Source organism: Cebus imitator, unplaced genomic scaffold, assembly GCF_001604975.1.
Source record: "Cebus imitator isolate Cc_AM_T3 unplaced genomic scaffold, Cebus_imitator-1.0 Scaffold379, whole genome shotgun sequence".
NCBI lineage: Eukaryota > Metazoa > Chordata > Mammalia > Primates > Cebidae > Cebus > Cebus imitator.
Genome location: NW_016107694.1, coordinates 416,316 through 436,839, shown reverse-complemented (window position 1 = coordinate 436,839; position 20,524 = coordinate 416,316). Strand labels below are relative to the sequence as shown.

The following is a 20,524-nucleotide window of genomic DNA, read 5'->3' as shown; positions in this document are numbered from 1 at the left end:
GATGAAGTTTCACTCTTATTGCCCAGTCTGGAGTGCAATGGTACGATCTCAGCTCACTGCAACCTTTGCCTCCCGGGTCAAGCAATTCTTCTGCCTCAGCCTCCCCAGTAACTGGGATTACAGGCACATGCCACCACGCCTGACTAATTTTTGTATTTGTCTTACTTGCATGTCATTTTCCTATTAGATTATAGTGCAGTTGCTATCAGTAAAGACTTACATTTAGTTATGTGTACTGATTTTTATATTAATAATTTTTATATTAATATAAAATATATTAATTATAAAATAATGCTGTGTGTATTATTTTATAAATCTTGGTTGTATGAAGACCATTTAAGAGAAGCCAGTTTAATAATCTACTCAGTTCCATGGTGGAGCCTGACAAATTAGGGAAAAAAAGAACTATGGTAACAAAAAAGCCAGAGCTTTATGCAACAAGCTTCCTTCAAAAGTCTTAGCTAAAGTGAAGCTGCTAAGAAGTAAGATGTCTGCTTTGGTAGTATGGCCAGGACAAATATCAGTATGTATTACATATAGTTTTTCATAGGATATTATTTTATTTACTCTTTTTTTTTGAGACAGAGTCTCACTCTGTTGCCTAGGCTGGAGTGCAGTGGCACCTTCTTGGCTCACTGTAACCTCAGCCTCCCAGGTTCAAGTGATTCTCCTGTCTCAGCCTCCTCAGTAGCTGGGATTACAAGCGCATGCCGCCATGCCTGGCTAATTTTTGTATTTTTAGTAGAGATGGGGTCTTACTATTTTGATTAGGCTGGTCTTGAACTGTTTTTTTGTTTTGTTTTGTTTTAAGAGATGGGGTTTCACCATATTGGCCAGGATGGTCTCGATCTCTTGACCTTTTGATCCACCCACCTCAGTCTCCCAAAGTGCTAGTATTACAGGCATGAGCCACCACACCCGGTTTATTTTATTTACCCTTACCAGGATGCGTGTTATTGTTAATTTTTTTAATGGCAGTAGTAAAATCAAACAATATTTAAGTCTAATCTTAGATAACCTTTTTCTGCAGATTTTTTAGTCACAAATCAAATATTTCCCTGTAAACACAATTTCTATTACATTTTCAAAGTCTCCCTTCTTTTAAAAAAAATCTTATTTATGTACACTACTTTGTAGTTAACAGACTCTTTTCACTTTTTGTTTTAACCCTTAAAATAAACTTACGTGAGATTAGTAGAAATTTTCGTCCATATGACAGTTGGGGAAAAGGATTTAGAATGATGTAGCTCAAAGCTACATAGCTAATGTATGATTAAATTTGTAATTAGAGTTAAATGTAAGGAGACTAAATGAAAGGTTGTTTATGAGGCTAAACTGTGGATCAGAACTGAACTTGGGGCCGGGCGCGGTGGCTCACGCCTGTAATCCCAGCACTTTGGGAGGCCAAGGTGGGTGGATCACGAGGTCAAGAGATCGAGACCATCCTGGTCAACATGGTGAAACCCCGTCTCTACTAAAACTACAAAAAATTAGCTGGGCATGGTGGTGCGTGCTTGTAATCCCAGCTACTCAGGAGGCTGAGGCAGGAGAATTGCCTGAACCCAGGAGGCGGAGGTTGCGGTGAGCCGAGATCGCGCCATTGCACTCCAGCCTGGGTAACAAGAGCGAAACTCCGTCTCAAAAAAAAAAAAGAACGAAACTTTTGTCCTAGTTTCAAGTTTCACCACTTTAACCTATGCTCTTAAACAGTCTCTTTTTTGAGACAGAATCTCACTCTGCCACCCAGGCTGGAGTGCGGTGGCACGATTTCAGCAGGCTCTGCCTCCCCGGTTCAAGCAATTATCCTGCCTCAGCCCCCTGAGTAGCTGGGACAGGCGTGTGCCACCGTACCTGGCTAATTTTTTGTATTTTTGGTAGACGGGTTTTACTACATTGGCCAGGCTGGTCTCTAACTCCTGACCTCCAGTGATCTGCCTGCCTTGGCCTCCCAAAGTGCTAGGATTACAGACGTGAACCACCTCGCCCGGCCTCTTAGACACTCTTCTTTGTTTTTTATTTTGGGGGGTTTTTTTGAGACAGGGTCTCACTCTGTTGCCCAGGCTGGAGTACAGTGACCTGATCACAGTTCACTGCAGACTTAACCCCCCAGGCTCGAGTGATCCTCCTACCTCAGCCTCCCAAGTAGCTGGAAACACAGGTGCATGTTGTCACCCCCACTGTTTTTTTTAAGAGATAGGATCTTCCCTATGTGTTGTCTTGGCTGGTCTCATAACCATGGGCTCAAGTGATCTACTTCAACCTCCCAAATTGGTGGGATTACAGATGTGAGCCACCACAATCAGCAATCTTAAACTCTCTTTATGGCCTTGGTTTCTGTCTACAAAATGGGGATACCTGCTTTAGTTCCTGTGGACCTGCACTGTTCAGTATGGTAGCCACTTGCCACATGTGGATATTGAGCACTTAAAATGTGACTTGTCTGGCTGGGCGCAGTGTCTCACACCTGTAATCCCAGCACTTTGGGAGGCCAAGATGGGCAAATCACCTGAGGTCGGGAGTTCAAGACCAGCCTGACCAACATGGAGAAACCCTGTCTCTACTGAAAACACAAAATTAGCCAGACGTGGTGACGCATGCCTGTAATCCCAGCTACTCAACAGGCTGAGGCAGGAGAATCACTTGAACCTGAGAGATGGAGGTTGTAATGAGCCGAGATCTTGCCATTGCACTCCAGCCTGGGCAACAAGAGCAAAACTCTGTCTCAAAAAAAAAAAAAAACGTGACTAGTCCAAATTGAAATTGCTGTTAAGTGTAAAATACATGTGAGATTTTGAAGACTTAGTTTTCTTTTTCGTACTATCTTATTGTTTTTTTATGAGTCCTATGTTGAAATGACGCATTTTAGATATGTTGTGTTAAATATTAAAATTGTTACCTATTTTAACTTAAAAATGTGTCTACTACAATTTTTTTAAATTATATATGTGGTTTGCATTATATTTCTGTTGGCCAGCACTGCTCTAGACCAAGGATAGCAAACTCTGACACCCCAAATCCAGCCAGATGCCTGTTTTTGTGAATAATGCTTTATTGGAACATAGTCACACCCATTTGTTTATAAATTGTATATGGCTGCTTTCATGCTACATGAGCAGAGTTGTGTGGTTACTTCAAAACCCTATGGACTGCAAAACCTAATATATTTACTATTTGGTCCTTTGCAGAAAGGATTTGCTGCCTCTGCTCAACTGTAATTAACAGATGTTCAATGTGTTGTCTTTACTGAAGAGTGACTGTCATAAAGACAGAGACAGAAAGTAGAGTCATGGTTGCCAGTGAGAAGAGAGGAGTTGGGAGTAACCTCTAATCATTACAGAGTTTCTTTTTTGGGATTAAATAATAATTTTGAGGCTGGGAGTGGTGACTCAAGCCTGTAATGAGGTCAGGAGTTCAAGACCAGCCTGGCCAACATGGTGAAACCCCATCTCTACTAAAAAATAAAAAAATTAGCCAGGCGTGGTGGCACACACCTCTAATCCCAGCTACTTAGCAGGCTGAGGCAGGAGAATTCCATGAGCCTGGGAGGCGGAAGTTGCAGTGAGCTGAGATCATGGCACTGCAATCTAGCCTGGGCAACAGAATGAGACTCTGTCTCAAAAAATAAAAATAAAAAATAATAATTTTGATAGTTGTGCAATTTCAGATATACTAAAAACCACTGACCACCTTTAAAAGGGTGAATATTATGGTATGTGAATATCTCCGCCTATCTTTTTTTTTTAAAGTGGATATGAGGCTGGTTTGGTACATGTAATAAGCCAGTATATTAAATATACATAATGTAATAAACCAGTATATTAAACATAACATGTTAATGATAATGAGACCATGCAAAGAAATGAATAAATGCAAATCAGTTATGAGAACAGTAAAAAAAATTAGTTTTTCTTTGTAATCTCTTGGCAAAGACAATTTTTAATCACTTTCAAGAGATCATGTCACTTGAGAATATATGCATGTTGTTTATTGGTAGGAAAAGCAATTATCTGTCATTGCTTACTCACTTGCTCAAACTCATTTACTGCCTTTAAGATAGTGTGCAGTAGTTTGGGAGGCTAAGGTGGGCAGATCACAAGGTCAGGAGTTTGAGACCAGCCTGGCCAACATGGTGAAGCCTTGTCTCTACTGAAAATACAAAAATTAGTTGGGCATAGTGGTGGGTGCTTGTAATCCCAGCTACTCAGGAGGCTGAGGCAGAGAATTGCTTGAACCTGGGAGGCGGAGGTTGCAGCGAGCTGATGTCATGCCACTGCACTCCAGCCTAGGCAACAGAGTAAGACTATTTTGGAAAAAAAAAAAAAAAGTGTGCAGTAATAAATACATAACTGATCTCAATAAATAGCTAAATAAGTGAATACAAAGTATAAAAATACTGTTTTATAAATGTTAATTCTCTTCTGGAAGCACTTATCTAAATACAGAAATCATGGCTTTATGTTGTTTTTAGCAAGCTTTTGAAAGGATAAAATTATATTAGCAGAAGGGAGTTGGAAGATCATCTGAAAATATCCATGTGTTATATGTGTATAGATATTTTATCTGGATTGAATTATTAAACATTTATATACAAATCCTAGGTATTTTTACATTGCTTTGCAACAGACAAAAATAATACCTACTATGTACAATTGACTCATTAATTTGTTATACATCGGATATAGCATCAGTGTGTTTTGTGCAATCCAAAAACCAGTAATCACCACATCATTTTCCATCTGAATATGTTGCAATAGGTTTTAATTTTGTTGCTTTGAAAATACCATATTACAGTACCTTATTTATGACGTAACTTATGTTAGCTTGATGTGGAAGGGCACAGACTTTGGAGCCAGACAGACCTAGTTCCTAATTATGACTTAGTTTGCTAACAATGTGATGTGGTACAACCTAGTTAATATTTTACATCTCTAAGTTTTTATTTTCTCATCTCTAAAATGAGGCTAATACCTTCTCCAGCAAGCTTCTTTAAAGAAATAAATAAGAAAACGAGTACAGAATACTTAGCACATAGTAACCACTCACTCAATGGTAACCTCATATGATTATTATTGCCACTTAATATGTTAAGTGTTTTAAATCAAACATTAAATTTTTTTAGTCGTCAGCATCATACATTTCATTATGTATTTTACTGACTCCTACTTATTCAAAAACTTAATGAAATATTAAGTAACATTCTATTTTACTTTCAGTCAAAGAAAAATAAGAAGAAATCAAAGTCAGATGCTAAAGCAGTGCAAAACAGTTCACGCCATGATGGAAAGGAAGTTGATGAAGGTACTTGAGCAAGGGAAAGGACTATAGAAAAAATTTTAACCCTTTTTTATCAAAATGTATTATATAAAAGCTGCATTTGTTTCACTTAATTTTGTATTTAGCTCTTCTTTTTTTTTTTTTATAACTGTAGACCTTAATATATAAATCTGTGACACTGTTAGGAAACACTTTTGTTAAGGATCCATTAGTGCTTTTTCTGGAGGGAACTGCCTTGAAATTTAAAGTCAAGCTCTGTATTTCGAGCAATTGAAAAGTCATTCATCTTGTCTTTGTCTCCTGGAATTATGGTTTGTTTGTTTGTTTGTTTTTTTCCCCATGGTTCTTAAATATACCATTCCTGAAAGACTTTGTACAAAATTCTTAAGTCATTTATTATCATCACCTAATAAACCCATTTATTAGTGATTATATATAATACCCTCGTATCACTTCTACCTAGCAAGATTAAAAAAAGATAGACAAGATGACTTACCATTTTTTCTAAACCAAAGATGACAGCTTTGATTAAAAAAAAATTGCTAGAATAAATAACAGCAGTTTCCTAAAACAACATAATGAAATTAGAACACATTCTTAGAATGAATTAATATAATCAACACTCTTGGTTTCAGCTTAATATCTAAATTTATCATGACATTTTATGTGCTCCACCCCATTTTCTCCCCCAAAACTACAACTTTTTTTGTCTTCCCCTTACTGAATAACATTTTTTTTCTGGGGCTATGTCAGGAGCCTGGGAAACTAAAATTAGTCACAGAGAGAAACGACAGCAGCGTAAACGTGATAAGGTGCTGACTGATTCTGGTTCATTGGATTCAACTATCCCTGGGATAGAAAATACCATCACAGTTACCACCGAGCAACTTACAACTGCATCATTTCCTGTTGGTTCCAAGAAGAATAAAGGTATATTAGTGGAACATAAGACACTGGTACATCAAATCAAACTCCTTTTATTTGGATGTACAAAATATCATGTCAAAATCTGACTATTTTGAATGCTAACATCATTGTGCTGATATACCCTTCTTCATGAGTATTGTGAACCATGTATTGGTTTACCTAATACCAGCAGTGTTACTTGTTACATATTACCTAATGAATGGCCTATTAAATTAAAATTTGCCTTTCTGCCTTGAGTCATATGAGAAGATGATGTTGCCACTTTTCTAGTGTGTATCACTTTGCCCCAACTCTTGCATCTCCGTTCCTTAGAGTAGATAAGACATTTATTAAATGAAATGATTTATCACCATTTTGCATGTTGAGTGCTTTAATTCCAAGATGAATCAAGCATGTTCTGGTTAGTACAGGTTGTGTCTGGATTTCTCATCATCCCAGTTTTTTGAGAGTATCATAGATGTTTGATAGAGCTAGACCAGAACTTCAAAGATTATTAAGCTAATGTTCTTTGTCCCAAATATTAATATTTCAGATGTTCATACTGTCCGATACTGGTGGCTTCTTGGTAGCTGACCCTTTACATTACCATCATTTTTACCCTGGAGACACCAGTCTGCAAAGTGATACTGTTCAACTTGCTTGAAGGCATTGGCATATATCTTCCTTGTCTTTTTGTTAATGACCTTCCCATCTCCCCACATCTCAGTTGTTCCCAGACCATTTTCTTAGCCTTGTTGCCTTTTATTTTTTGCTTGATAACTTGGTGGAATTTATTGCCATGGTACAGCAATGACTTCTGCTTACCCATTTTCACTGTCACTATGCTTTAGTATTTTTGTTGATGATTATTTTTCACTGTCTTGTGCATGCCTTTCTTGCTAGCACAATCCTATGTCATGCCGTTTTTTTAAACATTGTGATCATATGCTTTTTAGTGTCAGAGAAATAGTATTTTTGTGTTATAATGTGTATTCCCACCTCTTGCCATATTTCCTAAGTCCTGGTCCCAAATACTGGCAAAGTTCTTAATAAGTTGTTGTGTTTGCTTCCAGGATTGTTGAAAAGGCAGCTGGTGTTGAGAGGTGGCAAAGTTGAATCCAATTACAGAGCCCATTTACTACTTAAAAGAATCTTAATAACTGATAAACAATAGCAAACTCTGTCTGTACATAGGCAGTTTTATTGGCATTTTAGTTGACTAAGAATATGGTAACCAGAAAACTCAGTTCCTTACCAACAAGTGAAATGTGTTGTAAAATTGACTTTTTTCTAGTGGAAGAATTTAGCACTTGAAGGAGCAATTTACAATAGATAATAAGTAAAAATTATATGTTACTCCTAATTTAATGTGCATAGTACCAGCCTATTTAGTATTAAATAAATTTTATTTCTATTTTAACCAGGTGATTCTCATCTAAATGTTCAAGTTAGCAACTTTAAATCTGGAAAAGGAGATTCTACACTTCAGGGTGAGAGAAATTACATGTAACTTAAATTGAAGGCCCATCAAAATAGAAATTTATATACATATCTCTTTCCTCACATGAATGACACAGAAGGAAAGAAAAAAGTCTTAAAATGATTTTTAATTACTAAAGTAACATAATCACGGTCCAGAGGTTTTGGAAAATAAATAAAAAGAAAAATCACTCCCACTTCTAACAATCTTTGGTATGTTCTAGTTTTTTTTCCCCCATATATAAAAACATTCAGTATTCGCTTATATGCTATTGTGATTCTTGCTTAGGTCACTTAAGCTAGTAGAAAAGAAAGATTTTTCTTGGGCTTGGGTTTAATACAGCATATATGGGATAAAATGCTTGATGCTTGTATGTTTAAAAAAAAAAAAAAGCCTTAGTTCCTATAATTTTTTAACTGCTTCCTTGACAGTATCAAATATTTCACAATAAATGGACTATAAAGTTTTCATTGCTTTGTAAATAGAAAATATGTTGTATTTATTCATTTATGATAAAGACTGAATTAAGTAGTGTTTTCCCTGACCTGAAGACAAAAGTGTTGTAGTAAAATAAATTTGGAAATGAAAAACGTACCTTCTTGTTCACTTCTTGTTCAGGCCTTTTTTTTTTTTTTGAGACGGAGAGTTTTGGCCTTGTTTTTCGGGCTGGAGTGCAGTAGCGCAGTCTGGGCTCACTGCAACTTCCTCATCCTGGGTGCAAGCAATTTTCCTGCCTCAGCCTCCTGAGTAGCTAGGATTTCAGGCACCCACTACCACGCCTGGCTAATTTTTCTATGTTTTAGTAGAGATGGGGTTTTGCCATGTTGGCCAAGCTGGTCTCAAACTCAAACTCCTGACCTTAGGTGATCCACCTACCTCAGCCTCCCAAAGTGCTGGGACAGGCATCACACTTTTTTTTTTTTTTTTTTTTTGAGATGGAGTTTTGCTTGTTGCCCAGTCTGGAGTACAGTGGCAGGATTTCAGCTCACTGCAACTTCCGCCTCCCAGGTTCAAGGAATTTTCCTGCCTCAGCCTCCCGAGTAGCTGGGATTACAGGCACTTGCCACCACGCCTTGCTAATTTTTGTGTTTTTAGTAGAGATGGGGTTTCATCATATTGGCCAGGCTGGTCTCGACCTCCTGACCTCAGGTGATCCGCCTGCCTCAGCCTTCCAAAGTGCTGGGATTACAGGTGTCAGCCACCGCGCCCAACCTCATTTCAAGCTTTTCAGTGCTGGTTCTTAGCACTGTCAAAAAGCTTCCTTTATGCCCATGGTTCTCAACCCTGGCTACACATTAGTTATCCAAGAAGCTTTAAAAAACAACATATACACACATATATGTATAAATAAATGTGTACTAATTTACACACACACCTATGTGTATTTGTGTGTGGGTACGTATACATACACCATACATACATAATGATACTTGGGCTCCACTACAAAGATTCTGATTTTAATTGGTCTGGGCTGAGGCTCCAGAGTCTGTTTTTAAGAAATTTTTTAGTTAATTTTAATGTGCAGCCAGGTTTTAGAATCATTGCTTGATACATAATGTAGTATGTGTAAATAATTAAGGAAAGAACATGTAACTAGGGGATGTCTTCATATTCTTAGTGGGTGAGTATTCAGAATATGTGTCATTTTCTGTTTGCTCTGTTGTACTTCCTTTGAGCAAGTCATTCTACTGTTAAAAACTTGTTAGTATATATGTTGTGTATAAGCCTCCTATTTTTAAATTAAAAAGGCAATTCTTGATGATCAAAGGATAGTAGGGGAAGTGAGTAATAAATATTAAAGTCAAGCAATCATAGAAATGTGGAAATATCCCAGTTTTAAGAAGTCATGTACCTATTTCTAATCTTCTTTTTTTTTTCTTTAAGTTTCTTCAGGATTGAATGAAAACCTTACTGTCAATGGAGGAGGCTGGAATGAAAAGTCTGTAAAACTCTCCTCACAGATCAGTGCAGGTGAGGAGAAGTGGAACTCTGTTTCACCTGCTTCTACAGGAAAGAGGAAAACTGAGCCATCTGCCTGGAGTCAAGACACTGGAGATGCTAATGCAAATGGAAAAGACTGGGGAAGGAGTTGGAGTGACCGTTCAATATTTTCTGGCATTGGTAAGAAGTGTTAGAAAAATTTAAGTTTATTTAAAATTAGTAATCTTGCACATTTTTAATTTTTCAGAAATAGGGAAAACTATGAATAGAAAAATAAGTACTGCTCTGCAGAAATAATAGTAGTAATTAACTCATCTCACATTCTTTTTGTAGAGCAAGGTGGGAACTAAATAACATTTATCATTTACTCTTTACATAGTGCTTTCACATACTTTATCACATTTGATTATCAATGTAGCTAACTGGTGTAAATTATGTATTCTTAGTGATGTGATACATGTAATGTGTGAGTAGAGTTTTTTATTAATTTCAATAATTGTGTTGAGTCTAAATAAAAATAGTAAGTGGAAGTACAGTTGATAACACCCACTTACATTTTACCATCTGCAAAGTGGCCTATTTATAATTAAATTTTTCTTTGGATTTTGATAATAGAGACCAGTATTTGAGAAGTTTATTGCTGTTGAGAGCCATCAAGTTAAAAGCAACTTATTTTGTGAGTGTGTGTGTGCGTGTGTGTGTATTATAGAAAAGAAATGCACATTAAATGTGGGGAAACTGCAAAAAGATAAGGAAAATCCCACAGTTACCACTATGCCACCTAGTGACAACCACTGTTATTTATATTTCTCCTTCCTCCCTTTCTCCTGCCCCCCACTGTGTATAGTTGGGGGGGGGGTGCAGGGTTCAGTGGAGATGGAGTTTGGTTTGGTTTTTTTTGTTGTTGTTTTTTTTTGTTTGTTTGTTTGTTTTTTTGAGGTGGAGCCTCGCTCTGTCTCCCAGGCTGGAGTGCAGTGGCACAATCTCGGCTCACTGCAACCTCCGCCTCCTCAAGCGATCCTCCTACCTCAGCCTCCTGAGTAGCTGGGATTACAGATGTGTGCCACCACACCCAGCTAATTTTTGTATTTTTAGTAAAGATGGGGTTTTGCCATACAGGCCAGGCTGGTCTTGAACTCCTGATCTCAGGTAATCTGCCCACCTTGGCTTCCCAAAGTGCTTGGATTTTAGGCATGAGCCATCACACCCAGCCTATAGTTTTGCTTTAGTATTTTTGTTTTTGATACAACTAAAATTGGATATGCATGTTTATGTCTCCCCAAGTCCCCACTTAACATTGTAACATAAACATTTTCCTTACTTTTTGTAAGTATATTTAATGGCCCTATAATCTAAGGATAGTATAATTTACTTAACTATTCCCATATTATTTAAGAAGTAATTTTCCTTTTTTTAACCATTGTAGATAATGTTGCACTGAATATATTTGGGGTTGTTGTTGTTTTTAAGAAGGAGTCTCACTCGTTGCCCAGGCTGGAGTGCAGTGGCATGATTTCAGCTCACTACAACCTCCACCTCCTGGGTTCAAGCATTTCTTGTGCCTCAGCCACCCCAGTAGCTGGGATTACAGGTGCACATCACCACACCCAGCTAATTTTTGTGTTTTTTTAATAGAGATGGGGTTTCACCATGTTGGCCAGACGGGACTTGAACTCCTGACCTCAAGTGATCTTCCTGCCTTGGCCTCTCAAAGTGCTGGGATTGCAAGCATGAGCCTCCACTCCTGGCCATGTTTTGCAGTTATTAAGGACAGAGTCTTGTGAGTGATATTGGATTAAAGGGAACATGAATGTTTATAATGCTCTACTAATAATGCCTAAGTATTTTCAGAGAGAGTTGTTCTGATTTATACTCAAAGCATTAGTGTAAGCACCCATTTATCTTATGCTTACCAAGGTTGGGATTTTTTTTTTCCACCTTTTCTAATTTGGTAAGCAAAAAGTACATAAATTATTTCAGTTAACTTGGTAATATCACTAATGAGATTGAATGTTTTTCCACAAATTTCTTGGTCATTTCTTTTTTTTTTTTTTTTTTGGAGATGGAGTCTCACTGTATCACCCAGCTGGAGTGCAGTGGCATGATCTCAGCTCACTGCACCTTTGCCTCTCAGGTTCAAGCAATTCTCCTGCCTCACCCTCCTAAGTAACTGGGATTATAGGTGCCTGTCACCATGCCTGGCTAATTTTTATATTTTTAGTATAGACAGGGTTTCATCATATTGGCCAGGCTGGCCTCAAACTCCTGACCTCATGATCCACCCATCTTAGTCTCCCAAAGTGCTGGGATTATATGCGTGAGCCTCCATGCCCGGCCCTTTCTTGGTCATTTCTATTTCTTTTATGAATTGTCTGTTAATGTTATTTTCCCGTTTGTCTAATGAGCTCTTCATGGTTTTTTGGCTTTTGTTTTTGTTTTTTAATTTTTTGAGGCAGGATCTCACTCTGTTGCCCAGGCTAGAGTGCAGTGGTGTGGTCATAGCTCACTGCAGCCTTAACTTCCAGGGTTCAAATGATCTTTCCACCTTAGCCTCTTGAGTAGCTGTGACCACAGGCATGTGCCACCATGCATAAAGGCTAATTAAAGGCTAACTTTGGTATTTTTTGTAGAGACGCAGTTTCACTACATTGCCCTAGCTGGTCCCAAACTCCTGGGCTTAAGTGATCCACCCACCTTGGCTTCTCAAAGTGCTGGGATTACAGATGTGGACCACCATGTCTGCCTACTATTTTATTTTTTTAATCTATTTTTTTAAACTTTCTTGTACATTAAACATTCGATTTTTTTCTGTTGTGCTTATTGCAAATATTTTTTGTTTATCTCTTCTAATTTGGGAGACCAGTAGACACTAGAAACTTTTTAGTATGTAAGTAGAAAAAATTTCTTCTTATGTTATTAGCTGTTTCTGTCACTTTTTTTTTTTTAGGACAGAATTTCACTCTTGTTGCCCAGCCTGGAGTGCAATGGTGCAATCTTGGCTCACTGCAACCTTCGCCTCCTGGGTTCAAGTGATTCTTCTGCCTCAACCTCCCGAGTAGCTGGGATTATAGGCATGTGCCACCACGCTCAGCTAATTTTGTATTTTTAGTAGAGACGGGTTTCTCCATGTTAGTCAGGCTGGTCTCAAACTCCCGACCACTAGAAACTTTTTACTAAGTAGAAAAATACTCTTTTCCTTTGTTACTAGCTGTTTCTGTCACTTTCTTTTTTTTTTTTTTTTTTTGAGATGGAGTTTCACTCTTATTGCCTAGGCTGGAGTACAATGGTGAAGTCTTGGCTTACTACAACCTCCGCCTCCCGGGTTCAAGCAATTCTCCTGCCTCAGCCTCCTGAGTAGCTGGGATTACAGGCATGTGCCACCATGCCTAGCTAATTTTGCATTTTTAGTAGAGATGGGGTTTTTCCACGTTGGTCAGTCTGTTCTCAAACTCCCGAACTCAGGTGATCTGCCTGCCTCGGCCTCCTAGAGTGCTGGAATTACAGACGTGAGCCTCCACATCTGGCTCTACTTTTTTAAAACCTAACACTGTCAAAAATCAAACTCTAGATCATTTACTAATATTGTGCTTAAGGTTACTCTTCTTTCCTCCTCATTGTATTGAAAAATTGTATAGAGTTATCAAAATTTGTTTGAAAGAGGCATTCTCTTGGCTGGGTGTGGTGGCTCATGCCTGTAATCCTAGCACTTTGAGGGGGTCGAGGCAGGTAGATTTCCTGAGCTCAGGAGTTCAAGACCAACCTGAGCAACATGGTGAAACCCCATCTCTACTAAAATCCAAAAATGTGCCAGGCATGGTGGCACGTGCCTGTAATCCAGCTACTCAGGAGGCTGAGACAGGAATTGCTTGAACCTGGAAGGCAGAGGTGGCAGTGAGCCAAGATTGTGCCACTGCACTCCATTCTGGCAACAGAGCAAGACTCTGTCTCAAAAAAAAAAAAGAAAAAAGAAAGAAAGAAAGAAAAAAAGGCATTCCTAAATTCCCACTCCCATTTTCAGCAGAGAAGAAAGCATTAATTTCTATGCTATAAGGCATCCTTTCATATTTGGTAAAAGAAATGGTTGAATTGTATGGAGTAATGTTAGGAACTGTGTGACCTTTGGGGATATTTACAATTTACTTTTTTTTTTTTTTTTGAGATGGAGTCTCTTTCTATAGCCCAGGCTGGAGTACGGTGGAGCAATCTCAGCTCATCGCAGCCGCCGCCTCCCAGGTCCCGGTTCAAGTGATTCTCCTGCCTCAGCCTCCCAAGTAGCTGGGATTATAGGCATGTTATACCTATACCATTATACCATGCCCAGCTAATTTTTACATTTTTAGTAGAGGTGGGGTTTCACCATGTTGGCCAGGCTGATGTTGAACTCCTGACCTCGTGATCTACCTGCCTCGTCCTCCCAAAGTACTGGGATTACAGGTGTGAGCCACTGCTCCTGGCCTGCAATTTACTTATAAAAAGCTATGTAACATTTCATAATTAGGACATAAATTAGATGGTATTTACTTAATGTTGTTATAGATAAAATTAAACAGCAAATTAGAGTTCCTGCCTAGATAGAATAAGACCTTTATTGAGATTGAAAGGGAACTATATTAAATAGGTTTGTAATTGGTTACAGAGAAGAGACAGATGTGACTTGTCCCATGGAGGTTTATGTTCTTTAAAATAAGAAAGAAATGTCTTAAAATTATTGAGAATGTAGCATGGTATACAGTAATGAACAGGAACTTATTCAGACAGATCTATTAGATATAGATGTCTGTTATTCTATATGATAGCTTTTATGGACATTCAGGCTAGTTATTTAACATGTATGAACCTCAAACTTAAGTAATTATGAGAATTCATTGTAATGAAATCAAGTACCAAGTTCAGTGCTATCCCAAAGTAGTTGCTTAATTATGATAGATAACAATGCAGCTTGGTATAGTGGAAAAGAGCATAGGCTTTGGGAATTGACTTAAGTTGTAATCATGGCTCAGCTGTTTTCTAGCTGTCAGCAAGTCACTTAATTGCTCCAAAACTGCCTAGCAAAGTTGCTGTAAGGATTACAAGTGGTTGGTGTAAGGGGTCCAGCTACATAATAAATATCCAGTAAATAGTAGCTGTTGCTATATTAAGTGGTTCTAATTTCTAAGGTTATCTTGATAAATATTGTTATCATAGTTTTAAATCTTTACATATCTTTCAAGTCTCATTGCAAATTGAAGGTTCCAAGTGACATTCTTTATTTTAACAGCTGCTTGGTCTAGTGTGGATAGGGGAATGAATACCTCTGAACAGAATTCTGCTTCTTTTGCATCTCTCACACTTAACTCTGCTGTTTCTGGTATGTGAAAACAGTCTTTTGTTCAGCTAACAAAAACATTTGTTTAATTTTAGTATTTGTTATTTGAAGAACTAATCAACATCAAGTACTGATATCAATATAAATAGCAGCTATTATAAAATGTCAAAGGCCTTTACAACTGGGAGAGAAGACCTAAATTCTTGTGTGCAAATGACTTAATTCCCATCTCTAGAGGTGTAAGGATTCTGTGGCCTGAGATCACTGACAGTGTTTTGGCGCACAGACAAATACACATGCAAGGCCTTCCCTTCAGGTTCATAGTCTTCTGTTGTTAATGTAGTCCTACCATACTTTTAGTTACAATTTGACATTTTACTTCTGTCCACTGTTACTCATCATGAGTTTAAAACTAACCCTTTCAGGTTATGGATTCCCACATAGTAACTCCTCAGTATTTACTGATTTATAAAATACATGATTACTAATAAACTACTGTCAATTTTGCATTACAGAAATGGATATATGTTTTATTAATCATATAGAAACTTTATGCATTTAACAAATATTACACAAATGTGGGAGGCCAGGTGTAGTGGCTCATGTCTATAATCCCAGCATGTAGGGAGGCTGAGGTGGGAGAATCACTTTGAGCTTTGGAGTTCGAGACAAGCCTGGGCAACTACTTCACTACATAAAGTTAAAAAAAAAAATTAGCCAGGCATGGTGGTATTTGCCTGTGGTCCCAGCTACTCAAGAGGCTATAGTGGGAGGATTTCTCTAGTCCAGTAGGCTGAAGCTGCAATGAGCCATGATAGCACCACTGCACTCCAGACTGGGTGACAGAGTAAGACTCTGTCTCAAAATGTGTGTGTGTGTGTGTGTGTGTGTGTGTGTGTGTGTGTGTGTAAAATATGGGAGACATTGTTTAGTTTGCAGTGCTTGGTTCACACTGGAATTCATGGACCCAGATGGCTAATTTTGTAGTTCCACAGTGTCTGGAATCACTAAACTAGAAAGGGGGTCAGTGAACATTTTATATAAAGGGACAGATAGTAGATGTTTTAGGGATTGTGGGCCATGCAGCCTCTGTTGCAATTACTCAACTCTGCCGTTATAACAAGAATGCAGCCTGAGACAGTAAGTAAATGGCTGTGTCTGGTTCAAAATACTATTCTTTTGATTTTTTTTTTTTTTTGAGACAAGAGTCTTGCTCTGTCACCAGGCTGAAGTGCAGTGACTCGATCTAGGCTCACTGCAACCTCTTCCTCCTGGGGTTCAAGCAATTCTCCTGCGTCAGCCTTCCAGGTAGCTGGGACTACAGGTGCACTACAATGTGCAGCTAGTTTTTTGTATTTTTAGTAGAGATGGACTTTCAACGTGTTAGCCAGAAAGGTCTCGATCTCTTGACCTTGTGATCCACCTGCCTCGGCCTCCCGAAGTGCTGGGATTACAGGCGTGAACCACTGCACCTGGCCTGATATTTTTTAACCATTTAAAAATATGAAAATGATTCTTGGTTCATGGGCCATATAAAAACCAGATGGTTGGGGATTTGGTCTACGAGTCATAGTTTTCCAAACTCTGGTCTTGTAGACCACATTTTGGTTCCAGAAGTACAAGTTCGCTGCTTCCTCATTTGGTGACTGTACAACACAAATGCTATTCCCTTCTTGTATTCAGAGAAAGTAGTGTGGGCTGCTAAAGAAATAGCACCAGTGTTACAATACTGCTTCTAAGCAACTAATATATTAATTATATGTGAATTTTATAGGATTACTCTGTTAAAGTTTACATTAAAATATATATATTAAACATATATGGAGAGAGAGTATATATCAAGCAGTTAATATGTTCACGGAATGCTGGTAAGATCATCTGTAACCAAGAAGAAATTTATAAATTAGTAAGGACTCTCGTGGAAGGATGTGATTATATGTAAGACTTTTAAACCAAACAAGTATCTTTTCTTCCTAATCATTTATTTTTATAGTGGCTCTGAATCCAAAATATATATATCAGAGTCATCCCAGGACTCCAGGACACATGTAAATTCTAATTCAGAAGAGGTGTTTGTGCATGTGCACACCTGATAGAGAACCACTGCTTTACATTTACATCCTAAAATGAATTTATAAAGCAAGGGGTTTTGACCTGGCATCAGTGAACTCATATGCCCCCCAAAACTACGTATATGTAAAATTTTTTGTTAAGCTCTAGACAGCAGGCTACCACAGCTTTCATCAGGTTCCTAAAAGACTATGTGAACCCACTCTCACCCAGCCTACTCCACTCACCTGAGAAAAAGCAAAAGCAGACAAAACTCACAAGATACTATTTTCTTTAAATGTACTTGAACTTAGTCTCTAGATCTCCTGTAATTCTCTTGTCTCTTTAGCTTCTCTCTGCTTCATCTCTTTAGGTAATTAACTATTTATTTAACGTTTCTTAACCAAAAGATTCTAGCTAACTCAGACATTTTCTAGTTCTCTCTTTCAGGGTTCTGAAGATACATAGTTCTGAAACAGCCAGGACTAAAATGATCAATGGCAGAGATTTCTATTGTGTTTTATTTTCCATTAAGAAGAAGGAAAAAACAACTTTTTTTGACTTCTTGAAATTTTTAGGCAGAGCACAGTGGCTTATGCCTGTAATCCTAGCACTTTGGGAGACCGAGGCAGGAGGATCACTGGAGGCCAGAAGTTCAGGACCAGCCTGGGCAACACAGGGAGACCCTATCTCTACAAAAAAATTTTGAAAACTAAGCCAGGAGTCCAGGCATAGGAGCTCATGCCTTTAATCCCAGCACTTTGGGAGGCTGAGGCAGGAGGATCACTTAAGCCTAGAAGTTCAAGACCAGCCTAGGCAATGTGGTGAAACCCCATCTCTACAAAAAATACAAAAATTAGCTGAGCATAATGTGTACCTGTGGTTCCATCTACTTGGGAGGCTGAGGTAGGTGGATTGCTTAAGCCCAAGAGGCAGAGATTGCAGTGAGCTGAGATTGTGCCACTACACTCCAGCCTGGGCAACAAAGCGAGACTCTATCTCGAAAAAAGAAAAAAAGCCCAGCATGGTGGGGCAAGCCTGTGGTTCCAGCTGCCTGAGAGACTGAGGTAGGAGGATCTCTTGAGCCTGCGAAGTTGAGGCTGCAGTGAGCCATGATCATACCACTGCACTCCAGCCTGCATGACAGAGTGAGACCCTGTCTCAAAAAAAAAAAAGAAAAAAAAGAAATTTATAGGTAACCAGTTGACATAAAATACAGAATACAAAATCTAATGGATTGGTGCTAGGGAAAATATATATTTCTGATCAGTGAATTAGATCAAGTGATTATCATAGGTAATCTAAAATTACCCTCAATTCTGCTTTCCTTTTAACTTACTCTTTTTCTAATGTCTGAATTTTTCCTTTTAGGAGATATTTTTAAAATAAAGTCTCCATGTCAAAGTATAGAACTATTGTTATGAAACATCATTAGGAAATTCCATTTTTAATTTTATTGCATTCGTTTTTCATTTAAGGGTCTACTGCTGAGCCAGTTTCTCAGTCTACCACTTCTGATTATCAGTGGGATGTTAGCCGTAATCAACCCTATATCGATGATGAATGGTCTGGGTTAAGTATGTCCTTTTAAAAATTATCAGTTATTTTTTTCAAAATTTTCTTTCTAGCACCCTGGATTCATGCTTTATGTTTTAATTTTAATTCTGATTTCTCACCTTTAAAGGTCATAAGAATATAATTTAATACCAAATGTACTACTTGAAACCTGATTATTGAATACCTGTAAAATTAAAACTAAATTATCATAATTGAGGCAATATTTAAATGTAAAGTTTTCTTCTAGTTGCTCTGTAGTATTTCTAGTTTTTAAATTTTTTGCTTTAAATAAATGTTTGTTTCTCTTCCTAGGTAGTATAATAAACTGAATTCAATATACAGGAATGGCTTTGTATTTGTGAAGTATACACACATTTTTGTGCTGGTAGAAAACCACGTTCTTAACCCAGTTGCCAGTAGAAGTTTAGTTAAAGGAAGAGTCGTTTTAAAAAAGGAAGAATATGGTTTGTATGTTCAGAAAGCTCATGCTGTCTTCATTTTTAAAAAATATATGAGGTTTTTTTCCTCACAACCCCAAATCTCAAAATTTACTTTCTGTGAATTTTTATTTCACATTCTTTTTTACTATTTACTATTTTCTGTTAGCATGTATTTGTTCCCTGTGAGGTTTTCCACCATTTTTTAAGCGTATGTTTTGCTTCTCCAAGTAGAGAACCCTCTGAAAATGGGGACTAGCACTCTTTTATACACACAGGACCTAGTGCAGGCCCTTAAAAATGGGTGCTCATAGTAATAATAATGACAGTAAAAGTAAACACTGGACTATGTACCAGACACTGGTTTTAGTCTTTTGGATTTTATTATCTCATTTAATGCTTTAAACATTTCTGTGTGGTAAGTATTATTTGTTTTTACACTTTTCTGATGAAAAAGCTGTGACAAGAGTAAATTTTCTAGCTTTCTCCAGGTCACACAGTTAGTTAAATGGGAGGAGGGTGGTAATTCAAACCTTGCTAGTCTGGCTCCAGAGTTCATCCTCTTAACCACTATCAGCCTTGGTGATGATAGTAATCATCAAGGTCAGCTGGCAACACAGTGTTTAAAGCACAGTTCTTACAGATTAAGGGAGATGAGGGGAGAAAGATCAGGGAGAACCATATTTTAAAATGCCATGCCTTGAATTGGTGCCTAAAGATTAGGGAGTTGGCGGTTTTTAGACAGTAAATATGAATTTTAGTCCTGACTCTAAAATGTCGTACTGCATATGGTTCGACTTTGTCACTTATCTGGGAGCTGTAAAATTGAGCAAATAACCTGTCATATCTATTTTCATAGGTTGTTGTGAGGTTTTAATGAGTTAATGAGTGAACATGAAAGCTCAGTAAATTACAGTCATCTCTCAGTATCCATGGGGGCTTGATTCCAGGACCCACCTCAGATACCAAAATCCACAGATGTTGAAGTCCCCTATTATAAAATGGCATAGTATTTGCATATAACCCGCCTAAGATTACTTATAGTACTGAATGCAGCGGTACTATAGTATTATACTGTATTGTTTAGGGAATAATGACAAGAAAGAAAAAGTCTCTACATATTCAGTACAGGCACAATTCACTCATTTTTTTCCCCCGAACATTTTTGAATCCACAAATGGAAAACCCATGAATACGCAGGGCTATGTGTGAAGTATTTAAATCCAAGGTTTTACAAGGATGTGAAAGCACTATTTTTGGGAAAAAACAGTGTATCTGTGCTTTAGGAAGAATTACCAGCTATATGCAGAATAGAATTGAGGAGTGATTATAACGATGATAGGAGTGACTATAGGAAAATAGCAGTAAGGTATCTTGGGCTGCTGTGGGTTGGGGCAGAGGAAAATTGAGTGGTCAGGTCTCTAGGCTTTCCTGCTTGGACAGAGTAGCTCCACTTATTTTATCCATATTAAGATAACTTTGAATATGAAAAACATGATTGGCTGCCAAGATAAAAAGATTTTTAAAACATGTATCCATAGGATTCTGTACTTAATCAAAGTAATGTGTATCAGA

General features: G+C 37.8%; 1 protein-coding gene across 4 annotated transcripts in view; it reads left to right on the top strand.

Annotated features, from left to right (window-relative positions):
* MTDH (metadherin) overlaps positions 1-20,524 on the top strand; it is a 75,511-nt gene that overhangs the window by 28,576 nt on the left and 26,411 nt on the right. The window contains exons 3-8 of one of the 4 annotated variants that reach the window (XM_017507579.1): positions 5,214-5,298; positions 6,028-6,204; positions 7,605-7,670; positions 9,545-9,781; positions 14,859-14,948; positions 18,434-18,532. In XM_017507579.1, the coding sequence (XP_017363068.1) occupies positions 5,214-5,298; positions 6,028-6,204; positions 7,605-7,670; positions 9,545-9,781; positions 14,859-14,948; positions 18,434-18,532 (754 nt within the window). The remainder of the gene's footprint in view (positions 1-5,213; positions 5,299-6,027; positions 6,205-7,604; positions 7,671-9,544; positions 9,782-14,858; positions 14,949-18,433; positions 18,533-20,524) is intronic. The other 3 variants (XM_037731064.1, XM_017507580.1, XM_017507581.1) reach the window with 3 other exon arrangements.